Here is a 27,846-nt window from a genome sequence, read left to right on the forward strand (position 1 = left end):
TCCTGTCTCACCAACATACAGTAAATGTCTGGGCATCTTCTGCATGAGACGCAGCCATTAGTATTATTACTACATTTAAGTACTTCCTCAGCTCCATCCATTTTATAAAACTGTGCTACATTACTACGGCCTTTCCACATTTCTAATGTACTGGCTTCAAATACAAATATTCTTTATTTTGGAACAAAACCTGGTTTTAACCAGGCTGTGTTCTCTGCCACTGTCAACAAAACGCCCTCCTACAGGCCCCAAAATCAACTCGTTTTCATAACTGCTTGCATATTGAGCATATTGGGCTGACAAGGCTTTTGTTTGAGCTCCGGTAGTTTTTCCTGCCGAGAACTTAACTAAAGCAGTACAGATGATAATCTCGTCTTCCTGTTTTACATCAGATGATATGGGATGGGAGAAGTGTGTAACAAATTGTTTTATGTTAGCAGCTGCATCTAAAGCAGCTCCTACAACAAGACATGTGGAAACGTCCAGGAAAATGGAAGCAATTGCCAATCTAAATTCCAGTTTTTTTTTTTCATTTGTTCACTTTGAACAATTGTAATGGTGGACTAAGAGAAAAGGGCATGAACAAGGGTGACTGGTGCAATGATGACAACATGATTGATGTCTGTGGGGCAGCGCTTAAATGCAGAATCGCAAAGGCAACTTAATGCCTTCCTGTCACGTTAATTTTAAATAAATACGCAAATACCTTCTTCACCAAGTTGCAGTACATCTGTTTTTTCTTGATTTTATCTAGCTGATGTTAATACATTTATGTAGCAATTGGAAACTTATTTTTTTATCATATTACAGAAAAGGACTCTGCTAAAGATCTCATTTATGGGATGTAATAGGTGTAGAATTAGGCCAGGAAGATATTTCTGCATATAAGAAAGCATTCATCTAACAAACCAGAAAGCCACACAGTACAGACATAGAAACGCAGAAAAGTTTCACCAATCCAAAAACTGTTGCTCAGCACCTCTGAGGACACCAGCACAGTACCATCATGGCCCTGATGTAATATTTCCTGTATTACAGCTTTCAATGCTGGAAATGAGATGTCTTGAAACTAGTCCTTTTAATCAAAGAAAACAACCAGGCACATAGCGCAAAACAACATCTTTCTGAATTAACACTTGCACTCCTGAAGGACCTGCAAACCTGTCAATCTAAGGTCCTGTGGACGTTTTAGAATCTGGTTAAACGATTATACAGACTTTACTAGGCATTAACCACTGCACCCACCCCCCAGTCAGCAGACCCCACCTGTCTGCTCGAATAATGATAGCACCGCCTGCTTCCACACTTGCTCTATGTACCTCATCTGTATGCCCTTCCTTTCAAACTATTCTTCGGACATTGTGGCAGATTCCCTGCATGTAAACGTAGCTAAATAAATATCAAAGCATGTACAGCATGAGCAAAATGACATACTATACATGCATACACCATACTGTGTATACAAAAATATTTTGTGTTTGATTATACTAACATCCTTCGCAAGAATAGCTGAATACTATTTAGGAACAGTAATTGATAGGTCCAATTGCAGATGCCTTTTTAATTAACACTCATTATTCTTCATCGTTTACTTGCATAAGCAACACTCTCATCCTCGGCTACTTACAGCGCAATATAGAAGATTTGCATTTACTGTAATTACAAGGGAAGACTGCAGGTGCAATATGGTAAAAAAAAACACACTGGCGCACGGTGCTGAAAAAGCAACGTCAGTGCTGTGAAAACAAGGTGAAACAATAAAAATCAAAACAACGTACAGACAGCGTGGCTGCAGAGCAGCACTGTAAACACCTGCCCGTACGTTTACAGTATATAAAGGCAGTTAACAAGCTACATTAGAGTCTGTGTGCAGTATCGTGTAAGAGTTCTTGAAGAATGCACCAGAGAGCTGGGAGTTCACAGCTGCTGTCTAAACAGACGAATCTTGAGCAGCACTGCAAGGTGATCAAGGATCGAGTGGCTCTGATCCCTGTGGATACTGTAGCTCACTCTACCCCCAAGGGGCAAGGGTCCAGAACGAACAGGCTCTGGAAGAGGAGGAGAGGAGGTGAGAGGCGATGTGCGGAGAGATCAGAGGCTGACGTCAGGTGGGAGCAGAGTGGTTAAGACAGGAGTAGATGAGAATTAGGGCTTCAAATTAGATACTGTGTGTGGCACCTGGGAGTGTTCTTTAACATGCTCGACTGTGTGCTTGGTGTGTACTTTTATCAGTTGTTAACAAGTAAATAGTCGTGCAATTCTGTTGCACGTTTCTGTTTTTCAACGATACACTTACCAAGAATCTTTATTGAGAGCATGTTGAATTACCCTGGAACGTACTGTGCCACTGAAGCATGATGCACAAGAAATGCACATTCACCTGCTCGATTGATATAAAACGTTTTTAAATGCAAGATGTTTTCAAAACCTTATCAGCACCACGCATCACTGCATACTGAACACTGTAAACACACATAAAAACATATTTGACGGTGACCATACGTGGGTGGAATTAATTTCTACTTCGAAAATCACTAGATGATTACTACATACAACCTAAAAAAATGTCAAAAAAGCCAAAAGCATGAAACTATTAGGTATTAGGTTGTTGAGATTGATCTTTACTTGGAATCTTCCACAGTAAAGCCAGAAATGTAATTTTGAATACGCTTTTTAAAAGATTTTTCTAATAATTACAACCTGAAACTGTAATTCTATGGAAAATATATACTGTACAGAATATCTACAGGATCTCAAGCAATATTCATTCTAAAATAGATCTTTCTTTTTTAAAACATAGCCAGTAATTGTTATCAGACATACATAAAAAAGACACTTCAGGAAGAAAGAGATTTAAAAATTGTCCGATCCCCTGCTGTGTAAGTGTAAAGCATTCTTGGAATAAACAAATTCCTCTGAAAAGTTCCAAGGAATTGTCATAGGAGACTTTGGCAGCTGAAAGTGAGGAGATGAAATACAGCACATCTAAGGCATCAGTCACTCCCAATTGGCAGTGTTCTCTATACTTACATAAAATGCTAACGTCAAAACTTTTAAAAATGATTCTAACACGTCCTGTAACCAATCCTTTGAAATAAAAAAAAATGGAAGGACTGTACAGCAGTACTTCTAAAACCATCCTTTGAACACGCCTATTCTGTATAGGATACTCCCCAAATCTTAAAAGCCAAATCCAAAAGTTTTCCATTTGGAATATTACATGTCCAACCAACTTTCCAAATGAATTTCATTTTCAAATATTTCATACGATAATGAAAGAACAGTTAAGAGAATAAAAAGAAAACGCTGTCAAAAACCATTCTGCGCAAACGACACCACAAGAAAGGTTGAAGCTGGAAGGTCAAAGAAAGGCTGCAGTGTGCTCTCTGAAAGAAGGGCTTCATTCTTCAGCCAGGAGCCCTGCTTTCTGTGGGTGGTGATGAGGTTAGAGGGCTATGGGGTTAATGAACATTCAACCGCAACACAGAATTATCGCAGGTCTCCATAATTATAACCGGTACTATAACACATCTCAAGTAGCCCTGCTTCCCGTTCAAATCATGGCACACTCACGTTCATTAATGTTTTCTAAATGCTTCTGTCACAGATGGTAATCATTTTGAAGATCGTTTACAATCCTGACACTCTGATTTACTGGCACTCTACTAAACAGACCCATTAACTACATTACTCACCATTTTTTAGATCTTTCCCACAGTAAATTGTTCCCAACCTGTATTGGCAGAAGCAAAAATGTGTTGGACAACAGGTAATTAGAAATTCTTGCTGAATACTAATTCTATTTTTTTCTTCTGACCCTCTCACTTAGTTCACGTACTGAATGAGTCTGCCCATGATAAGTATTGCTTTGTTCACACAATACTGTTTTCCACAAGTGAGTGGAATTAATGAGCAATGGACTTCATTTTAAAATAATACAGTTACAGGCCATTACTGTTTTTGCTTTTGACATAACATCACAAGCTCAAAATTACTCGAGCACCACTTTCTAACATAACTTGGGTGTTCTGACTGTAGAACACTGGTGTATGAAGGCTTTCACTTCTGTATTTCCTTCAATGTCTCTGTTGATGAACGGCAGACTCCAAAGCTCCAAAAAACTCTCATGTGAGACACACCCTCTTATAAGAACAGACTTAATGGTCAGGGCTCTTGACTTTCACCATACTTCAGTATACAGTTGCTGACTAAGCGTGTGGCTTGACCATACTGAGACCACCCTCTCACACCTCTGTCAAATTGCAAACCTCCAGCTTGGTGCCTTTTTCCAGAAATTCACATGCACATTAACCAACTGAAATGTAAACAAGTACTACACCCATTAGAGTCCTATTCAAACTGCACTGCGAGCACATGAAAAGAAACGTAGGCAACTGCAAGAGTGTGCTGTTAGCAAAAGTGCTGACTAATAAAGCTGAACCGAAATCGTAATGACTGGGGCAGCTCCATAAGGACTTTTAGCCCATTTTGTGCAATAAAGTTAAGAAATATCCATTAAAATCCCAAGGCTGCATGAATTTTGTTCATAATTGCATAATGTGCTTGCACAGCAAGATAGCCATCAGCAATGTTCAAACATTGACTAACTGTACATAAATACTTGAAACAAAAATAAAGAAAAAGTTTATGCTTGACCAATGCACAGATGGCTTGAACAAATTAGTCACAAAGGAATGGATTATCTGCATAATGAAAGCCTCCAATGAAACAAATACATCTTGATTGGCGGCACATTAAGTTTCTAAATATTTACGGTAAATTTACTCAAAAAATATTTTTGTTTTTGAACAGAATGTGCCAGATTCAAAAACGTACAAACACGTACAAAAATGCATTTACACTACGGGAAAACTGTTGTATAATCAACATTTTGTTTTATTAGTGTGCACGCGAATCTTAGAGGTCTGGAGGTTTGGAGCCCCATTTTAAATCCAAGGTTTTGGGAAACACAGAACACAGCGTCCAGCTCTGGTTGTTAATGATATTATTGTGGAAACTGTGCTTTACAAGTCATTACAAAACCTTAGCTTTGACACTTCACCTTCGTACCTCTCCTGAAATAGTTTTTCAAACAAGTGTCTGTTCCTTCTAAAAGTGTCTGGGAATGTAAATACATGACGTTAGAGGAGTTCAATGCCACTGCTCTGTTATTTTATCAAATTGAATCCTTTCCATTTGTCTTCCAGACCCTGCCAGTAAACCACAGTGCCCTCCTACCTTAACAGCTGACTTTAGCTCTCAATTTTCTTTCAAAACATTTACAGAATTTGTATTTCATTAAGATTAAATGTGTCAGGAGATTCACCAATTGTTTAGTCTAGCAGAGAATCAATCATGGAAAATGAAAAAAGAAAAATGACTAGTCCTCCCTTTCTTTTGATAAAGAGGCCATATCAACTTAGACCATTCAAATTCAGTTCATCCACCAGATGATAGAAGAAAATCCTCAAGCATCCATGATAAAATTGCACCTTTGAGTACAAAATTCCTATATTATTAAACATATATTAAATATTATATTAAATTCTTCAAATACAGCTATTGTGTTAATATTCAAACCGACTTTTCTGTAAAATTGTCCATATTAAATTAAGTATTTGGTGTAGTTAAAGGGGTGTCACAATGAGATGTATCCAAGGATGTGATTTATCACTGTGTTGGACTGAACCAGCTCAGAAACAAGCTGGTTGTCCATGTTCCATTACTCTAAAGTTGCAGTGCACACAAACAGAATTAATCGTCTGTCTTTCAATACTCATTAATATACTCCACAGTTATGCCTGTCCTGACAAGTCACCATTTGTACAAAAACGAGACATTCCTGAAACGTCCAATCAAAGACTGATACAGAATAAAGAATCAGATTAAACCGACTCCATCTGTTTTTCAGAAACGTTGTGTTTCTTTAGTTTAAGAAACATTGTGTGTGTTTCTCTTATTTTCTTATCAGTTTATTAGCAGTAACTTCATAACACACTTCAAATGAGCAGAAGTTCTTTTTAGTTGTCTGCTGCCATTTATTCAAATAACAAAAACAAGTCAAACGCTGCTTGATCTGACGGTGCTTTTTATTACAGAATTCACCTGAAATAAATAAATCCCCACATGCAATTTAGAGGTTCTCCTAACATCTGCTGCATACTGAAAAACCAGCAACTTCTCTATTTTCCCTTTCAAACAATATCCCCACAGAGCACATGGATCTGTTCCAGAGGTCAGCGTCTCTAGCAACCTGACCTCAGGTTGTTTTATCTGACCCTAATGTTTATATATCATTAATAAAAAATGAGTATCAAAACAAGGAATGCATACATTGGTGCAAGGCAACATTTGAATAACTCGGTTCTGCCGTCGCCTGAACTCTGAAAATAGAAAGAAAAGAAAAAGCAAGCAGCACTCCAACTGAACTGTGTCATGACCGCCCAGTCATGGACTGGAGTTTTCTTTTGAGCGCACAGTCTTCCTGCTAGTGAGACCTCCCAATATCTGTACAAAAAAGTTATTTATCCATGCATCATGGGGATAAATGTCCTAACTTCAGGGAACTTTACTGTTTCATGTCGACTGTGATGTGTAAGCTGCATTTATTGCTAAAAGAGATAGATGCTTATTTTGCATTTCAAATTTCTCAGAAACAGATAATCAATCTTAATTCAATTTAAGAAATTTGGGAAATCTGTCAATACACAATACTAAATACCATCTGTATCTGTCAATACACAGTACCGTGCTACTAGTTTATAGTCACAGTTTATCTTCACAAAGAAAAATAGTAAATCTCAAGAAACAAAAAATCTTTTGCTGAAACTTCATACTGTATGATAAATTCCTCCTGGGGCATTATACAGTAACTCACAGGTAGCAAAAAGTATATACTATATATACAGTACTCATTTAGAGTATTAACAGTGGTTCACATATTGACCAATCACACAGATCATTCCAACACTCGCCTCCACATAACCTTTGATTTGGTTGCTTAGCAATGGAAAGAAATGAATCTTTTAGTTGAGAAGCATTAGCAAATCAAAAAGGCATGACTCAGCTTGGTGTGGGAGATGTTGTCTGCCATTCCATTTCAGAAAAACATCAGATGTTACTTCTGACAAGTTTAAGAAGGAAAATAACTGGGAATGTGGAACGCTGACATCTGAACTCTAAAGCTGTTTGTATCAGAAAGGCCTCGTGATAATACTGTAGCGATCCACTCTCCCTCCCCACCCGGCCTCAGACTGTCTCCACCATCCTGCTCCATGACCAGCGTGCTCCATTATTAAAAAAAGGACAACAATACTGTCATTGAGCCCGTAAAGTTGTCTCTGCCTGTCACTCCCTCCATACCGGACAGCCGAGCTGGAAGAGAACTGGAAGAGTTACAATATTCTGTAACTGAACCAAAATGCAGAATTTCTTGCATTTTGCAGAGCACTTTAATCCCATAACATGCCAAAGTCTTTCACGTACAACAGGGGACCTACTTCGTCCTCCACTGAAGTGCATTCCACCACCTGACTGACATGCTGCAACCTTTCTGATGTCTACCTGATATCTTACATATTTTGTTCAGTCATGTCCTTCGTTTAGCATATTAGCCTGAGAGATAGCAGCTCCCAAGCCTATATACAGGGGCACTGGATTGGAAATTGTAGTCCAGAGGTACACCACACCACTTACGAAGCAACCGGGTTTTCCTTCAAAGACTTCTGTCCCAATACTAACTTAGCACAGTCTTGCTAAGCTTCCAAGATCTGATGAGAGCATGGTGGTCACACGATATTTTCTAAAAACACATCGGCTACAGGGAAATACCAGTGCGCCAGACTTTCAGCATGGCTAAAGCAGATTTTTAAGCAATTTCGACCACCATTCCATTCCATTAAAACTCTGACCTCTTGCACTGAATAAACTGAACAACATGGACTGTGTTTTTCAGAATTCATTCCTTTTATTCAAAGTGTATTCCTTAGGAGCGTCAAGAACAGTCTGTGTTTGCTATGCAGCTGCAGTGTGTGAAGAGAAACTCCCCTTGAGAATGTTTATATTGCTCAACAGATGATAGATGTTTTGAGTTCCACCTTCCGTGATCACGCTGGTGGGAAAAACAGAGGGCTGAGGGCCTCCATTGATACCAGCGCAGCTACAACAGCAAACAAGTTTTTTGCTCTGTTTTCAGTGGCCATTAAGTTTTCACGAAGCACAAAAGCATCTGTATCAAAGCGAAAAAATATAGAAAGAAAAATCTATCTCCGGAAGCCAGCATAATGAGAACAGTTCACTCTGACAACTCTCATTACAGTGTTTGATTTATAATGCTGACGGCTTGAGATGAAATGTTTCTCCACCAAACTGGAAAAAAAAAATCAAGTGTCATGTATCAGGTGCATTAGAACCAATTATCTATTAACCCATTATGTAAAGGGAGGCTCCTGTTTCCAGATAACCCCAATGCTAATTCCTTTCAGTATGATGTATTCAGTTTGCCCATGCCAAAATCCTTTGCACATGTAAAGACAATTACACCTAATTTCACCCCAAATTGCTTCCTGTAATGAAGAGTGGACATCATTAAGAAACATTCTCCATTTCCCAAACAAAAAAGGACTTAAGTATCATTTCCAAGTGAACAGAAGTTTCAGAAAATTCCTGGCAAGTTCCAACTGATAAAATCATTAGACCCACACAGATATAACTTCAAAAAAAGATGGGTATCCCACCAGCCTTATAAGGCTACATACAACAGGGGGTTGGGCCTTCAACACTGCCAAGAACCCTTTTTGCAAAGCAAGGCGATGTGTAATGCGAGTGTAATGCAGTACATCGGGTTTCATAGGGTATGTGATGTTAAACAATGGGGCCAAGCTTTTAAAGAGTTCAAAGGAGAACCAATGAATGCTCGAATATCAGGTGCAGGCAGGGCTAGTTCTTCTGCTTTTGACATGAATCCCCGAAAGCAGTGAAGTAAGGAATCGCAAAATACCACTATACAGACACAGCTGGTATGGGTCAAACAGGGCTGTGCACATGCAGCTGAAGTCTGCGCGATCATGACCACTGTATTGACGTGCAAGACCTGCACTGCACCACCTGATTGCAACAGAGCGGCCTTTTTCTGACACGTGCAATGCACTGGGAACACTCACCTCAGTTTGCAGAATGGCAGCTCGCTGTTCTTTGGCAGTAAGAGATTCTTTGAGCACCTCGATGTGTTGCTTGCAGTCGGAGTTTTGATTGGTCAGCGTCTCAAGCTTGGTTTGTAAGGCAAGGAGTTCGGACTCTTTCTTTGACAGCTCCTGCTTTAGCTGATCGATCTAAACACAAAGAACAAGAGGAGAAACAGAAAAGACCAACTTCACTGTAATATCAATTTCAAAGCAGTACGGCCTGTTGAAAGTGTGTTCCTCTTCTGCACTTGTGAAGGAAGAAGGCACACTTCAGGACCATTCTTTCACATTCTGTGTTCCAGATAGTGATTGTCCAGTGCGACCAAAACAATTGCCTTTCTCAAAACACTGTTCATATATCCAACACTGACTACCAATTATAAAATCCCAACATGGGGCTCCTGGTTGTCTCATAAAGCAAAGAGCTCTGTGGTACAGACATGGGTGGTTCAATCCTTAGCCTTGTCACTAACCAGGACAGGGTGCAGGGCAGAATTGTCTGTTATTAAGGAAACACCAACATATAAGACCCATCTGGAGCCAGTAGGCTGGCAGTGATGTCAGAAAGGGATGTCCCATTCCTCCAATCAGTGGTGACGGCTCCTGTCAGGCACTGCGGAGCTTACATGATTTGTCAGGTGAGGAACAGCTCTGATGGGTGGGCATGTTTGCAGGTACTCATTCTCCTTGCATATTATGGGAGTTAGCAACTCCAAACTGGGCAGGTATACAACATTAAAATATATGTTTTATTAATTAAAGCCCATCACTAAAACTCTGACTGAGTCCACCCCTTAACCCATCTTTCTTAGTGTCTTTCACCACTCTATAATCAAATGAACCTCTTGCGTGCCTCAAATGTCAACACAGGCACACATATTCCAGTGTCAGAGGTCACTAATAAAGAGTCATCTTAAATGGCCCCATACATTCCTCTTCATGTATTAAATGCTGCATAAAAAACCAATTAGACAACCACTCAATCACTCAGTAAAAACAATGTAATTCAAATATATGGAGGAGTAGGTAAAATAATTACATCAGTTAGTATGGACTTGATTAAAACAAAATATACGCCCAAAAACTTAATGGAACTTTGTTGAGTGTGTTCTTTTCAAAATGTCGAAAATATGTCTTAACAGTGGCCCATGAAATGCCTTAACATATTCAATAGATGCACTAACAATGTGGTTTTTGAAAAAGGCGCTTCTGATATTTCTAAAAAGGACTTTGGCAAATATATGGGACCTCACAGTAGACTCCTAGGACCCATGGCAAAAGTGTGGTGTGCAATGTATCCTGAACAAAACAGACAAGCACAAACACAAGCAGCTCAATTTGCTTTCAACCAACAACATTATACAGATCGAGATCTCCAAAAAATGAGATACAAGAAGGGTACACCTTGGTCTTGTTTTTAACACTGACTCACACATTAAGAACAGTTACAAATGAGAGGGAAATTCAGGTTCGGGTTATGAGGTTCTTGTCCAGCTGTTTCTGCTCAGAAGACTTCATAAGCCCTTGTAGCTTCTGTGGAGAATGTTACCAAACATGCTCAGTAAGAGATCCAGCTCAGCTTGTTTCTGAATGGGCTGTTGAAACCTGAACGAGAAACCAGGCAGAGCTGTCTCAATGCCCGGCACACAGGCAAAACATTTTGAAGACTCTAAACTATAAAATATACTGTATTTCTTTGACAATAACACAATTTCACTGGACATTCAGATGGCATGATAAAAATACTGGCTCTACATTCTGACTTTTCACTTCCTGCTTTTAATTCCATTCATGAAGCAAGGCCTTAGGGATATTTGGAGGACTGTAGGCTGTATGCCAGAGTACCTGTGTCATAAGATTGTCCACACTGGACAGTACCACCTATTTCTCATTTCTAAAAAGACTTGTAATATATTTACCCAATAGTTCTGCTGTATCTCACACACCTGGTGTTGTTTTTTATTTAGCTCATAGTGAATACGTTTGAGTGGGACTGCAGGAAGAAAGGTGAAATAAATCACACAATCCAAGTGCCATCTTTCGAAAAGACGGAATTCATTTTTTCAGTGCTCAATTTTCCAGCTGACGGAGTCTGAAATTTGGACATGTCAACATGTGCTTTTTTTCCATGCTGTGTGGGCACTGCAGCTCGTGGAACCTGAAGGTTTCCTTTGTGCAATGATTTGAAATACAGAGGGCAAATTAATACCCTCTTTCCACAGACTATTATTTTGGTTTGTATTTCACTCCTAATTAAATAAAGTCCGACTGTTTGCTCTTCCCTAACTTTAAAATGTAATCCTACAGATAGGCACAATCCACAAGCCTTTTAAAAGTGTTACAGTAAAAGCGCATGTAGCCCGACCAATGTTTTTGTAAAAATTCCTTCCATACTTTTGGCTCAATGCCATCTCCTCATCCCCTGGGCATTGAGTCAGCAGAATGGGGTAATTAAGACCTAGGTAAATGCCGTACTCTGCCATGAAAAACAAACAATATTGATGTAGAAAGAACAATGTCACCTCCTGCCTTTACTACAGTAGCACATTGTTTTAGATATGAAATCACAAGGCAAAAATACAATGTGCCATTATCAGGCAAACAAAAACATAACCTCAAGCTTTAAAAAAAAATGCAGGTGGCTTAAAGTATCCCAGAAGTGCTTTCCTATAATAAATAATGCATCTGTCATAGCAGGCTGTCATGCAATTTCTACTAAAATATGCATCAGTTCTACATACAATTAATGAAAAATCCTCTTTGTTCTCTCATAACATGACATATCAAAGTTTGGTAATTAACAAACAGAAACACACAAAAGCCTCTTTTCTTATACATGGTGCACATAAGTGTTCATTTCAAAAGGTCAACAGTCTGTCTGATGTGCTGAGAAGGATTATAGCACCCAAAGCTGTTGCTAATGAAAAGCCCATTGTCGGGGGGGAAAGTAACCCCCTCGCTCTTATCAGCATGACCTTTCTTCTAAAAATCAGTGGATTTCCCTTTGATTTATCAGAGTCCTTAAACCAGCAACGCCTGGTGCTGAAAGACAGACTGAAGGGGATCCAGCTGATGACAGAATAATAAATACCATTTAAACCCAGGTATGACAAATGGAAGAGCTGTCAGTTCTCCTGCGTATATTACAGGCAGGCAGTTGTCCTGAATCTCACTTCACAAAAAGCCGTCAGATTTGAAGAAAAAAAAGGCTTACCCAGCACATCACCAGCACATGAGAGAAAACAACAAGGTAAGCAAATCAGCATTTTAATTTGGTTAGACCCCTCAATAACCAAAGGAAAAAGGAGATCAGTTGTCCTCATTAACCCTACAGAATTTAAGCCTTGAGAGCTTATAAATGCTAATTCATAAATTAACAACATACTAGGGTAGTGAAATATAATATTAAGATTATAAAGAGGCCATTTCCTGATTAATAAAGGTCACTTGACAGAGCCTGGTGTAAACTGATACTCGTTTGTGAATGCCATCTGTTTCTGTAGCTGTAATGCCCCACTACAATGTTTATTCAAAGTGTACATAGAGACAAACTGTAATACAATATAGGTACCAAGTTATAAATTAGTAATGTACTTTAAAATGTTATATTCATACAGTATAACTGATAATGTCTATATACAGCACAAACAAAATGATTGTATAATATTTTATACACACAGAATAGTGTGGTATACTATATTTTTGGCGTACAGTATACACCAAAAATCTGAGAGAGAAAACAATCTGCGATATTATTTTTCACTGTTTTAAACTATTTTTTTTTTAGCCATCAGAAAAACATACAGTCATCCTTCCATGCAGGAATCACATTGCTAAAAGATACAGTACCTTATTTTTCATAAACTTTGAATGGCTTTTGTAGACCTCCATCTGTTTAATCTCTTCCTCCCTGTCCTCTGTATTCAGTAAGCCATTTGTCTTCAGCATCTGGATTTCATCCTCAAGGTCCCTTATATTTCTTTCGAGTGAAGCGATTTTGGTGTCCTGTGTGGGAAACGCAACAGAATTAGCAAGAAAAAGCCGCCATAGGATGGACAGCCCCACAAACAGCAAAAGACGTCTGAAGAAACAGTATTTCAAATCTCAAACAGTACGATTTCGCTTCTCCTGTCCTCAATTGTTAGTCTACGTCCAAGTGAATTCAGGTGCTAGACGTGAAATGAACTTAGTAGAATGCCTTCGAATAACCAAAGATGTTGCAGACCATAACATTCCCCAACATTTGCCAAAACAACCCCTTTGAAAGCAATATGGCTTCTAATTTAAGCAAGGCATGTTGCAAGAACCAATCAACAGGTAAGCAAAAGCGATTAAGACGTGTCTCATTCAGTCTGGATTCAAAATAATGGAATTACCGTACCATCACACTGCACCTTCGAGGTCCACTGTTATAAAGGCTTCGGAAATAAATGGCAACGCCTAGCAGGCTTTTCTTCAAGCGCTCGGAGAAAAATCTATCCAGACTCTAGCTCTGAGTGCAGCTTGCATCCTAGCTTTTTAAATAAATAATATTATGTCTTTCAAATTAAATATGGTTCATCTCTCACTCCTGCAGAGCATACGCTGAGAACGTTTTTTTTTTTACACAGTGTCTGTGTGCTCATATACAACATACAGTAAGGACGCTACAGACCTGATGCAATTATAGCATTAATTATAAATGTGTTAATGCACATTATCTCTACAGTACTGCCCTTTTTAAAACAGTCAAGGAAAATAATTGTCTTTATAGAATTCTCCCCATTCTCTCACATTTTTTTAATACAAGCTGAACAAAAGTGAAAACGTTCCCTGCATTTTTGTTTTCTCCAATGTCTCAAAGGAGTCAAGCCCAAATGTTTTTTTTCCCCGCTTTGAATATGAATCAGTTATATGAAAAAAAAAAAGAGTTAAATCTATTTTTTAAGCAAGACCTGTCTGGGAAGGTAGCATGAAGCTAAATATTGGCTCCACGTACCTCTGACAGCCTTTGTTAAGGGATGGTGAGGATGCTGAGGATGCTGAGATAGTGTAGACATCTCATGGAAATGAAACTTGTTTCCTAATTCTGCCAGGTCTTTTCTAAGGTTAAGATCCCTTACACCACAGGGAAAAAACAAAGCAATTGTTCCCGATGCATAATTAATGTAGGTCCTCTCAACAGAATTCATTTTCGAAAAACGAAAACCAGATACCTTTTTACAGGTGAATAATTTTCAAAAGGTTATGTAACCAGGCTATAATCATCTCCAGGAAGAGGTTTCAAAAGAAAGATGAAAGGTTATGAACTGCGAGGATATTTGACTCAATTCAAAATTAAAGCATTTTCTCCTGTTGCGAACAAAACCAGACCACAAAGGAGCCGGGTCATTAAAAGTTAGAATTGGGTACATTGCATTTTGACATACAAATAAAAATGTTCACATGTGCTTATACTATATATGAAAACATATATTAATATTGAAAGGGAGTTCTGTTGTTCTTGTCCCATATTATGATAGGTTATCTTCAAGTTATCTTCCTCTTCTGGGTTTGCTTGGAGAGATTCAGTTTCATTTAATATTTTCAGACCAGTGTTCCCTCAGCTACAGGTCTCTACATCTGAAATGTTTCAAGGTAGGTTCTAGTGATGAACCAATTCTTAATGTGGATTAATGAACATTTTTTACCCTTTCATACTACTGGGTAGGGCCCCAGCTAGCTCTGTTGGTAGAGCATGAGACTCATAATCTCAGGGTAGTGGGTTTGTGTTCCACGTCGGGGGGCCGTAAAAACCAAATGCTATGGTAACAGCGACAGGATGTTGCTGCCCAAGTGCCAGAAAGCATAACGGGCAAACATCCATCCATACGACTGGTGTCACGCCCTCTACAGCTAGAGGGCGCTCCTACTCTGTCCTGTTCCTAGTTTCCCTGTGCTTTGCTTGTCCTTCTGGTGTCTCTCTTTCTCTGGGGCTATATATTTCCGGGTCACGCTTTCTTCCTCGCTCAGCATTGACGTTCGGATGTCCTGAGACCTGCCTAGCACCAGGTTGCCCCACGTCCGCGGCCTGAGGGCATAGGTTTCTATACGACATTTCCTGAACAGCTGAGCCCAGGCTAACCCCCCTCCCGCCGCTACGCATAGGGTATTTTTCTGCTCTCCTGCCGTTCCACGGTTCGTCCCTTCCAACATCCGTGACAATTGGGTATTCTACCCTGGAACAAGCTGTGTTAAGTGCCTTGTTTAAAAGTACAAGACCAGTGCAATACCCAGGATATGACACGTTGAGAGATCTTCCCAGGTCTCCACACTCCTCCCTTCTGTAAGCTGTGCCAAACTGTGACCTCTTATCAGGAGTCACGGGGACCGCTGTGATTTGCCAGGCACCCACAGGCCCACAGTGACATCAGTGAGGGACATGCTTCTCCTCCAATGGGTGCTAACCCTCATGTCAGGCTCTGTGGAGGTCACAGTGTGTAAAATGGCGAATGGTTGTGCAAGGAGGCTGGAGAAGCACTGAGCACATGTCTCAAATCTACATCTGAAACAACCAGAGCTGGACTTTCAAGTCTTAAAACCATTGGGTGGAATATAATAATAAATACTCATCATCTCTTCCAAATGTAATAAAACAACCTCTGTATTTCCTGTCATTCACAATTGTTGAATCAGTTGCCTCCATATTCCAAAAAAGCTATTGCTCAAGGCGGCCTCCTACATTTCCATGACTGAAAAACCACTGACTACCTCAGACTCCTCACCAGGAACGCCTGCCAGCTCTTAGAAGATGTGGAAAGACATACGACAAAAAAAAAAAACATGAAGAATTTCATATGCTGTTCTTCGAAGAAAATTGTTTTTTTGAGGTCAGCTTGGGGGCCAATTCCATAAAAACCGTCAGAAGTTAACCTTTCATCTCATTTAACTTGAAACATCACTACCAGAGTTCCCAGATAATAAGGGATTTGGCTTGAGAAGCCCTGATGTTCCGAAAGAAAACCTCCCCCAGCAACCCATGAGGAAGAAAAGAAAAGAAAAGTGACAATTTCACATAATCATCTTGAGAGACTAGGGACTCAAACAACAAAGAACTTTCCTCTCAATGGCATCTTTGGTCATGTCCTGATCTAATGTCCATTTTACAGCGCACTTAACAACTGCACTAATATTGAGTGAGTGGTAATGGCTACCACCATTAATAAAAATCCAAATGTCATTTTAAAATCATTAGATTAGACTGATTATCTAAACATTAAAGCATTACTGAGTCTAATTAGGGGACATTCTAATAATAACCGTCTTATTCTGACATTTACATCTGTTTCAGGAACACGCAGCTTGATTAGTTTTTATCCGTCGTCCAAGCTTATACAGCACATAAAATAAGTTGAATAAGAATGGTAATTGCGGCTACATAAGTTTCCATTATGTTCTTTGTTTGGTTGTTTGTTTTCCAACTGAAAAATGGCAAAATCCTGAGAAATGAGTAACTGGAAACATGTTTGTAGGTGTAATGTCAGCAGTCATTATGGATCAAGCATGCTAACTGCTTCTGTCATAAACTCTTAAAAATGTGAACGCACACCTTGTACGATATGCAAATGCATTACTGAACGATTCGACAAAAGCAGCTATTACAGTCAAGCCTCACCTGAGTCAGGCATGGAAATATAAGACATCTTATATTTCGTGCAGAAAAGCACCAGCACTCTCAAAGTTAAATTCAGGAAAGAAATGATTTTCAGAGACACAGCAGTGTTAGGCATTTGCTTGGAGGTAGGCAGATAAAATCTGTCAATATGAAGAGGATGACTAAACAATGATCAGTTTTCACTGTTGTGGTGTAGGCTGTGTCTGGAGGTGGCTCTAAAGACCATCACAGACCATGAAGTACTGTATATAACTAATTGCAATGTGTTTGTTAAGGTGAAATTCTTTTGATTTGTGGAATTTTGTGTGCACTTACAGTACATTATTCCTGTGTTTAACTTTTTTTAGCATAACAAAATGCAAGTGTGAATGATATTGATATTCTCTGTGAGTTAGTCTCTGTCTGCTGCACAAATGGGGTATTAGAAAATTAAGGAAAGACATGCATTGTGTTAAATGACATATACATTATACATCCATTATCTGCCTTTTGTACAGCGAGAGGAAAAAGATGGGGATTGACAGCTGGACAGTTTTACAGTAAAGCTGCAGTAATTCAAGTCTGAAAATATTAATTTCACAGCAAATAACACCAGGGTCATACCATACCTGCCATATTACATCAGGATCAAAACAGAAAGGCGGGGCTGTGCTCTGCAAAAATTATACAACATGCATTTCAGTAGTTACACTGGATCATTACGGGTAAAACAATGTATGAACCTACTGTAGGACTATTTTCCACTGACACGTCTTATAATATGCACACTGTAATTCAGGTTGAAGAGTTTTAGAAAGAAAGAATTCAAGTGTTGTGCCCCCAAAAAGAGAAGAAAAACTCTAGCTGAGGATAGGCATTACATTCTACCAGGAAATGCATTTTCCTTTTGCAGTATAAAATTTGAAAGTAAACATTTAGTGTAAGAATTTGATATTTTACCTATTCCTCCAAAATATATTAAGCTCTCTGGAGCCTGACAGCTAAGAGGTGTAAAATTTTTTAAATACACAGGGCTGTAGTCTTGGATTGTCCTGTATCAATGGTGAAGCATCTGTCTCTCTAAAGAATGGCTTCTTTTTGCAGACTTTTGAAAAGTCTGTAGCATTAAGAAAGGATTACTCAGCTGCAATCCCTCAAGGTATGTGTGGTACAGTATATTGCATGTTGGCCTCTCATGAAAGTCATATTCTTGTTATTAGATAAACACAGCCATTGCTGAAAATCCAAAAGGGTAACAAACGCCATTAAAAAAGCTGACATTTGAACCAAAAAGGAGTATGTAATCTCCATTAAAAATATCAGTATTGGATGCATAAGGAGAGATGGAGAATTTAATCTAAAGTTTGAATTCTGCTAGTGATTTCACCTGCTATGGTCAAATACAATGAGTTAATATTGGCTCTGAAAATGTATGCTGACTTTTACCACACAATTTAATCTGCGGCTGGTTTTAAAACTTTCAAGACTTTTCCCTAGTGCATGCCTGCACTCTGTTCTGTCCAAAGGGCAGCAGCAGACAGCCGCTGAAGTCAGACACAGAACCAAATCTCAAGCTTTATGCCATCCAAGAGGGAAAATGAATAACAGAAAACCCACTGGTTTCCAACCGAAGAAAATAGCAGGAGGGTGTCATTTCAAATAACGTGTGCCTTTCTGGTTTCTTTGGGGGAGAAATCTGTGGGTGTGTTTGCCTGCGCGTGTTTGGTTAATTACTACATACTGTGCACTAGCTGTTGCTTCACTGGGCATAACTGGGTCCTTTTGGCTGTAAGCGGATTTAGAATGTATGTTGAGGTACTGTACCAGTTGGATGATGTTAGATTCTGGAAATATGTTATTGCATTTTACACATGCACTGCCATAGGTTATGGGTCTAATATTCCCATTTGCCAATAACCCTGGCTCCATGAAATTAGCATCTATTAAAGGGCCAAAAGTTGACATGATACCCGGTATTATGGGCCAAATGGAACCCTCAAGTTTCTAACTACAGCAAGGCTGTTGTCATGGAGACCGCATCCTGTGACATCCGTCTTTCGACATAAGAAGACTTCCTCCTCGCCACTGGCTGAACCTCTTTTGTGGGTTGTCAAAAATCTTGAACTGTGCCCATGTGACAAAATACACAAATCAATTCTGATCGCACAACCTCTCCTCTCAATCAACCACAAATCGATGGAAGCCGTAGAAGGTCTTCCATGTGACCATGTGATTCTTGGATGACAACGAAAGGGACAAAAAAAAATGTTCCGAATGTGAGCAAGAAACTTTAGGAAAAAAAATCCCTCTGAAACCAATACGTATAAACTTTTCAACATGTGCAAGAACACAGCTGATGTTTTTTTTGGGTTGTGACACCAACATCAAAAGGCTGAAAAGAAAAGGAATACTTCCACATGTAATGTTAGTAACAAATTGAATAATGTTTTAGATTAACTAGGCCATTGTGATTTTCTGTGATATGCATCCAGCTTTCAATCCACTTCAAACCAAAGCATGCAAAGTATTTAAATAAGAAACAACATTTGTGACTGGAGTGAAGTTTAAAATGTCTATTCTCTGGGCAAAACGATTAAAATAATCTTTATTGCACATTTGTATTGCGTTCAATGACCAAGAAACTTTTAGGTAAAGCTCTGCTTTCTCAAGACATATTCCTATATGGACTACTGCACAACATGCAGCTGTGAAAATGCTACTTTTTTCAGAAATGGCAAACTCAGTATGACTGAATGTGTCAAGTCTGGAACTGAAAAACAGCAGCACTCGAAGGATTAAAGAGCTGCAATGTATTGATACCAGAAAAATGCAGCACCTAAAGAGTGTGCACACTGCAAGGCAGTGTTACAAAATGGTGTACCATCTGATCATTTCTGAAGAGCTACAACACTTGGCAAAGATCCGATTGCATTCCAGTGAGAAGCTGATATTAAAGGGAATCTGAAATCAATAATTCATACAACAGCAATGGGAGGAAACGGATCCGATGCAAGAAGAAAAGGCACGTTGTTCACCTTTGACGGACAGCAGTAAAGAGACATTTTTTAGCCAACAAACTCACAGACACAAAAATGCACAGCACAAAAGCAGCATGCAGCATTACAGGTGTTAGAGAAGCAGCACGTGAATTTAATTGCAAAGCCAAATCCAAATCATTCGGCAAAAAGGGTTCTATTTTACAGACCTACTGTGATTCCTCAAACAAAAAAAAGGACAGTTAAAAAGGACTTTACAAACATAATACTGCAACTTCAGTGAAGCTAATTATGCACAGACAATCTGATGTCACCTTGTTAGAGATAATGCCCAGCAGTAACAACACAAAAGATCTCCAACATGCACGAGAGCATTCAAAGAGGCAGTGACACTGGCAGTTAGATTAAGGCTGCAGGCGCACTGACTGATAAGGGCCTTACCTTCATTTCAATGACTGTCTGAAGAGCTTTCGTCTTTGCAGGTTCCTGCTGAACTTGGTTTCTTCTATGCAGCTCCTGTGGAGGGACCCGATAGAAGTAAGCTTGTCGGCTCATGCTTCCATTACTTTCAGTTAAACACAATGGATGTTATCTCCCTCCCACACGCTCCAAGATGCAACAGGAAGGGCTTGTTTGGCATCTGCAGCTCCACAGCTAGGGCCTGAAAGCTACAGGTGCATCCTTTCATAAGCTCTTTTAAGGATTGCTACAGTCAGTATCTTACATTACAACAAATTCTGCAGGCACATGCGCTATTTGTGAACCTCTATCAATAATTAATGTCAACGGTGACACAGACAGTGAGTAATCATTCAGTCCATTTAATCATACACGGCCGACTCCTCTTCACCATGCTAAAACGACATATTTTCTTACATGCAATAAAAATTTAAGGGCTCCTACTTTTGAAAGCTACAATATAAAGCTGCAGCTGCATTAAATGATTGAACCATACGGCAGTCAAACATGGTTTAGTAATTTGTACACGCAATGCATATACAACAATCCGCAAGGGAGCTTCACTGATACTGAAAGGGTTTACTGGAATTAAACATAATAAACAAATTGTGGAAAAGGTCATAAAAAATAAATCTAATTTGTTAATGATAGTCCCACATACCTGTAAAAAAACACATCAACATTAAATTATAATGTTAGTATACTAAAGATACTACTCTATAATACATTTTGCCATGCCATCAACTTTTAATTATTTTTACATGTACTACCAGTCCCTTTTATTCTACTGCTTTTCTTCTAATCGGGAATTTGAATGGCAGGTGCATTGCAGGACCGTACCTTCGAAAGTCCGCAAGACGTAGAACACACCTTATTCCGAAGGGTGGGATGGAGAGAAAGAGAAGTGAATGGAAAACAAAATGGAAAAAGAAAAAAAAGGAGGAAGTTTCTGCGAATGCAGCAGTTTGGAAAAGCAGTTTGCAGGAGTATCATTCTCTCAGGGATACTCTTGAGGGGTTTAGCACCCTGCACTTTTTCAGGGGGCAAAGACTGGAGGTGAAAGCTGAAAATTCAGCAGAGCTTCTCACACTAATGCAGGGGTCCCTCTACTTCTCCCATCTGCACAGCCACCTACTGTATCAATACTGTAGCTTGACTAATGCACAGGCCTCTAATAGCAAAGGGTGCATTTATAGGCAGAGGCTCACACACAGACAGCAGTGAAATAAACAGCAGTGTTTTCAGATCAGAGCAGTTTACAGTCCACAGCAGCACGATGAATAAAACATGTGTTTCAAGATCACGGTGCTTGGGAAAAGCCGATCCTTTCAAAAAACAGGGGGGGGGAAGTCATCAATAAATAACAGGAGCATTCGTGGAAGCCCAAAGAAATTTCTACATGTTCTCTGTGTTCATGTCAGACATGGGCAGCAGCACGTGCATGCGCACTTAGGCAAGCTGTGGTGGAAAATTCGCTGAGAAGAGGATCTTTAAATTTAAAAGTGCTGCAGGACAGGGAATGTACATGGCAAGCAAAGAGTAAGAGTGCAAAACACTTAGTGCCTCAGCTTCAAATGTCTTATAAAACGTGATGTTAAACACATTTTTTATTCAGGTGATATAAATACAGTAGGTTGCACGCAGTACTTGGTGCTTCTGCCACTTGGTGCTTGTATCAAAGTGGACAGGCACCACACACACGCGATGCAGAACGCATAACTATTCGTTCACAGAATAAGGGCCAGAAAAATCGTCACTTGAGAAGTTCTGGAAAATACAAATTGGCGCAATTTAATCTGACTTGCACAAATTCTCTTCGCAAATGCCAAAAAACTAAATCTGCATGTGATTGCATGGAGCGTGCAAACTCTGCAACAGGAGATGAGGAAGACGGGATGGCTATGCACCACGTAAAAGTATTTCAGGACACGGACTCTTAAATCATTTCCAATTCGCTTCCATTCTACATGGAGGCACAGTGATATTTAAGAAAAAAACTGAAAAATTGAACGATGAAAATAATAAAACATCAAATTCTTAATGAGATGGGATTTTGAAAACTCGCTTTTAAGCCGCCTACAGTATGTGCTGTACTTTATCCACACAAAAGAACCGATGAGTTGCAGACAAGCGTATATTGAGGAAAGACAGCTGAGCTGTGTGACGCAGACCGGTGACAGCTGTAACTGTGCTGTGCGGTGTGCAGCATCATCGCCCTGCTGTCACACAAGGCACACGAGCTGGCATCTAAATGAGGTGACAGTTCATTACAGTGACACACGTGAAATTAATGTAAATTCCTAGAATGTAAAAATGAGTCGGAGTCGGGTTCTTAACAAGTGCAGCAAACACCATTCACAGGACCACTGCTGTGGAAGGGGCCTTTCTTTCAGTGGGAACACAAGGAATCCCACTTCCTGTTTTGTTGGCCTGCAAGGGGAGAAAAGCCGTTTTCACTGGGTGCGCACCTGGCTTTTCACTCAGGTTGGTATTTGTCATTGGGCTGACATCCCAACAAAAAAAAAAAGCCCTGCAGAGGCCCTCTTTGTGACTATGAAACCTAACCCTCACTTGGAAGATGTTCCTGTCCATTAACAGCTTATCATAGACCATCAAGATAGGATCGTCCAGTGTCCCCTCATTTACTTAATTAAGCTGTCATGATGTGCCAGGGAAATGGTAAATGCAGTGACAAAGCTGACTCTACGTCGTTAAAAAAATGTTGCTGGAATTCCAAATAAACTAGAGGTCAGACAAGCCTGATGCCACGATGCGTAACCTTTGACTCTAAAGTGCACAGGCCAACTTTAAAATGATCTGTTGCTTCAAAGGTTATTGAGCAGCTTCTTAAGTGCAATTTACTTGCTTACTGTTGGGTGAATATGTAGAAAAAACAGAACATTTATGACCGTTGCTTGTCAAACCCTTTATGGTATTCTCTAGATAAACCCACATTGTGATGAAAATCTTTTTTTTTCATTAGTCAAAATGTCCATGGACTCAAACACACTACAGTACCAGCATTTATAAAACATTAAAAGGAAAGTGTTATGTAATATCTATTCTTTTAGCATGTAAGCACAGTGATTTCTCTGTAGTTTTTTTTAATAATCTCAAATAGATAAATCAAGCAAGAAATGATTGGAGGAACCCAGAGGAATCCAATTTACTACTGTACACTCGTTTCTTCTTTCTTAATTCAGGTCTTAACAAAACATTTTTTAACTTAAGCCAGGAACTACAGGCTACTAAACCCTTTTGTCAATTGTTCCATACAGTGTCTTCTGAGTAGAGAAAACGTATTAAAAAAATATTCCACTTTGAAATTTGGAACGAAAAAGATTTACTATTCAGCAAGCAGAATTCTAGGCCTTTTCAGACTTCAAAGCCCGTGCAAAATGCTGTAAGCACACAGAAAAGTCAAGTTCACACAGCATAATCCCTATTGTGCAGAAAGTGTTTATTTTAAGGAAAGACTAGATCTGAGGAGAGATCTATGACAATGGAACCAGATATGGTTTAATGCTACATGTAAATAGGGTGTGACAGGATGAAGCAAGGTTCACTGGTAGATTTTCAAACAACCGCAAGCTTCTGAACAGCTCAGCTTTACTTTTAAAGTCTAGTTCACTTATACTCTCCAAAAAAATAATGCAATTTGTTGGACCTTGACACTTGTAGTCCCATTAGGCACTGTACTTAGAAATGCACAGCTCACACTTGCAACATTCATAGATTAGATATGGAAATATTATATTTAAGGTTAATTTTCTCAGGGACAAATGCTATACTATATGAAAAGGGAAATACACCACTAAGCACCACAAGCATATTGCAGTGTTATCCTACACTTCTATTTTAGTGCATTTAAAACTGAGAACAGGAGGCACTTCTTTACACAAAAGGTAGTGGGAGTATAGAACAAGCTACCCAGCCATGATGGTGAAGACGGCAGAATGGTTTGTTTCAGGAATCCGTTGGATGAATAAGCAGATCAATAAGCTGCTACTGTAACTTCCAAATGAGCTAGATGGATTAAACGGCCTCCTCTCATTTGTAACTGTTCTTATGTTTTTTTTTATTCTATTGTTCCTATCTACAGGAGAAGACATTAAACAAGTGAAAAGGGGACTTTCGCATACATAAATAGCAGAGGCTTTTCTTTTGCCAGATGTATTGATTTAAAAGCAAAAGTCAGAGACAAAAATAAATCTTGATTATATCCTGATAAACCTTTATGCCTGAACATTCTTGGAGTTCATCAGTCCACAGCTGGTGTGTGTTGCCAAACGTGCTCGAGGCCACTGGCACCAAGCATACAGTGTGGCTTAATTACACCTCAAAGGCTTTATTAACAGTGATCGAATGCAATGAATCAAGCATCATTTTTTTCAGCGTAGTTTTACCCCAGACACTAAAACATGCCTTGTACCAATTACAGGGACCACAGCAGATGCCACAAACATCCCCCTACAGTTTAATATATATATATAAAGTGAGGCAACTCAAATATTGGGTAAAAGAGAAGGAATGATAATTAGAAACAGCTTCTTTAATAAGTGTGCTAAGAAATGGAGGACCATTGAACTGAATACTGACAGAGCCTTCCTGCAATGTGCTTCATAAACTGAGGAAGAAACACAGACATGCAGTGATGCTGATCAGCTCAGCTAGAATGAATAAAAAAGAGGCACATGGTACTGAACCCTACACCATCCTCTCATTTCCACGGCCCTTTCACTTTTATGTACATGAACCCGTTGACAAGAATCTTGGAAATTCCACCTCCCAGGTCTCCCTCGTCCCCAATCAAACATCTCTCTCAGGGGCAGACAACGCATGGCTGGCTTCGGGAGCAGGGAGCATATTTCCATTACCTTCCCTGGATCTCAGTCCTCTTCAAAACTGCAGAAACCGCTAGAATCTGCAGTTCAATCCCGCACACCATCATCCCCCATCGCAACCTCACTTCAGCGGGGTGCTGCTCTCCAAATGCAATAGGATAGAGCTACACATACTTTAAAACTCTACGGTACACAGGTCATGTGCTGTTCAAGCAGCCCAACCTTTCCCCTGCCCAGTCAACACATTCAGCTGAAAGTACGATGCAAAGGGCACTTTTAATGACTAATTTGGCTGAAGCAACTTACATTTGCATCCATTTACACAGCAGTCTTTTACTGAAGCAATCCAGGTGAAGTATTTTGCTCAAGAGTACAACAGTAGTGTCTCACTGGGGATGAGAACCCACAATCTTTTTGTTATGGGTCCAGAACCCTAACCACTGCTCCACACGGTGCTCCTCAGTGCATTTGCCATAGATAAAAAATGCAAAACAAAAAACAGAAAAGAAATAAAGAATTTAGCCAAACAGATGGAAACCACATAGATTCCGTTATTATCCTAAAACATCTTTTAACAAAAAACCACAGCAATCACAGATAAAAACTGGCTCATCTACTCTGTATTATTGTAAAGCCCAATATGCTTGTACCAACCTAAATAAACACTCTTTGCACCAATGTTGATTTATGGGCTTAATACTGATTGTGGTACAGTGATCTGTGAAACACTGCAATTTGGAGAAAGCCCACAATGATACACAAGCTTTTTGTGTGTGACATTAACAGGGCAGAAAGCTGTGAAAATCATGAGGTGATCCTCAGCTTATCTATGAGTGAAAAATCTCCTTACTCTCAACGTTAACTGCCAGGTACTTGTTGCCCATCAAGGGCAGTCGATGAAGGTAAACAGTGTACTATCTACCCAAAAAACACTCCCTCACCCTCATCACAAAATAAAGGCAAAATTTATCAAAGGGTCTGAAACCTCACTGAAATGGATAAAAGTACACAAGCTACACAAAGAATTGTTTACAGAACGTGACTATGCCACTGAAGCCCATAGAGGCTCCTTTACTTAGAAAAAAAACACGGCTGGGCACCTGTTTGCAGGACCTGCTCGTCAAACAAACAGGACTGTGCAGCTAATGGATGTCTTGGCTGTTACAATTAAGCTCCGACATTTCCCATCCGGAGCACAGGAGTGACATTTCTGAAGTTTCAGGCTGGATTTCACCCTTATGAATGAAAATCAGAGAACTGGCCAAAAACATCAAGGGCTCCCAGAGAAAACAAGATCTCAACATGAAGAAAAGTTTATATAACGGAACGTTTACTGAGACTTGCGATTTAAGAATTCTGCCAGGATTTAAGGTATTAGAAAGGAAGCTTCCAAATTGAAGGTTTAGGGTGTACAAAATAACATATCTACAGTATTCATACACAGAGAGGGGCAAGCTTTTTCATCTTTATTTTAATACATGCTATGCATTAAGTGCTAGAGCAATAGTTGTCATTACACAGTGCCTTTATATCCTTCAAGAACTGAAACCCATTAAAACATAGGAAAGGTACAAACAAGAGGTGGCCCTTCAGCCCATCCTTGGTCTTTAGTAGTTAACTGAACTCAATATTGTGGCTGGATAACCTGTTCCAGACCCCCACCACCCTTCTGGTAAAGAAATGTCTCCTGCTCTCGATCTTAAATGCACTTCCACATAGTTCTGGTACCCTCTGATTTGTGCGTCAATATTCATTCTGAAGAAGTCCACTCGGTTAATTTTGTCAGTGCCTTTGGGGATTTTGCATACTTTTATTAGGTACCATCTTAGTCTTCTCTGATCAAAACTAAAATATCTCTGTTCAACTCCTCTAAGTGGAAGCTGTACAGCTGAATTATGCTAACGAAGTGTTTTTGTATTGTGTTTTACAAACCTGAGAGTGGACTAAAAGCATCTGTTGTTCTTTCAAACCACTCAACTCAAAATCCTATTAGCATAATTATATAACCATCAAAGTGCACTCACGTATGAAGGTCAAAACAAACAAAAAAGGAAAATTACTGCAAACTGCAGCGTTCTCTTATCAAATTCGTGTTCACACTCCATGATTAAGATTACTGTACTCAAAAGCAAACTGATATCACAAGTTCAAATCAAACACGAACAGAAAAATAACACAGCACATCAGATAAAGGAGTAAGTTCCCCAAATCAAAACAAGAATTGTCTAAAAGAGGGTCATAATATTAATCAGAATATTAAAGAGCAATATTAAATTCATTATGTCATATTGGAAAAGTCTAACGCTTTTAAAAGGAGTGCCCATAATACTCATTTCCATCAATCTGACTATTTCTTTGTAGGGTTGCTTGCCCAAATTGAACACAGTATGTCCAAGCTATTTCATTTTCAGTCAGTCAACTACTGTGTCTCTCATTACTTGATTTGTGTATACCTTATGATTTATTTCTTTAATATCCAAGGCACAGTAAAAGCATTATTTTAGAACTGTAGATTCCTTACAGCTCAGGCCATTTGGCCTATCTGATTGGCCTAGGGATCTAATCTAGCCATGGCTGGAAGAAAGGAAGGAAATCGGCCTCAACAGTGTGGCTGTTCCAGACTCCCACCACTCCTTGTGTAAAGACGTGCCTTCTGTTCTCAAGTTTAAATATGCTTTCCCATAGATTACTTGTATTATCAAACAATCTCACAGGCTTCAAGATGCATCTCCTATAGACTCCTATAAGTCTAA

At 39.3% G+C, this 27,846-nt stretch overlaps 1 protein-coding gene across 1 annotated transcript in view; it reads right to left on the bottom strand.

The window, feature by feature from the left end:
* LOC148835458 (ERC protein 2) overlaps positions 1–27,846 on the bottom strand; it is a 303,333-nt gene that overhangs the window by 226,326 nt on the left and 49,161 nt on the right. The window contains exons 4-7 of the mRNA XM_088916570.1: positions 20,232–20,306; positions 17,424–17,468; positions 13,032–13,187; positions 9,162–9,329 (exon numbers count right to left, since the gene is read on the bottom strand). Coding sequence (XP_088772696.1) covers positions 9,162–9,329; positions 13,032–13,187; positions 17,424–17,468; positions 20,232–20,306 — 444 coding nt within the window. The remainder of the gene's footprint in view (positions 1–9,161; positions 9,330–13,031; positions 13,188–17,423; positions 17,469–20,231; positions 20,307–27,846) is intronic.

This window comes from Atractosteus spatula, chromosome 5, assembly GCF_055471065.1.
Source record: "Atractosteus spatula isolate fAtrSpa1 chromosome 5, fAtrSpa1.hap1, whole genome shotgun sequence".
Lineage (NCBI taxonomy): Eukaryota > Metazoa > Chordata > Actinopteri > Semionotiformes > Lepisosteidae > Atractosteus > Atractosteus spatula.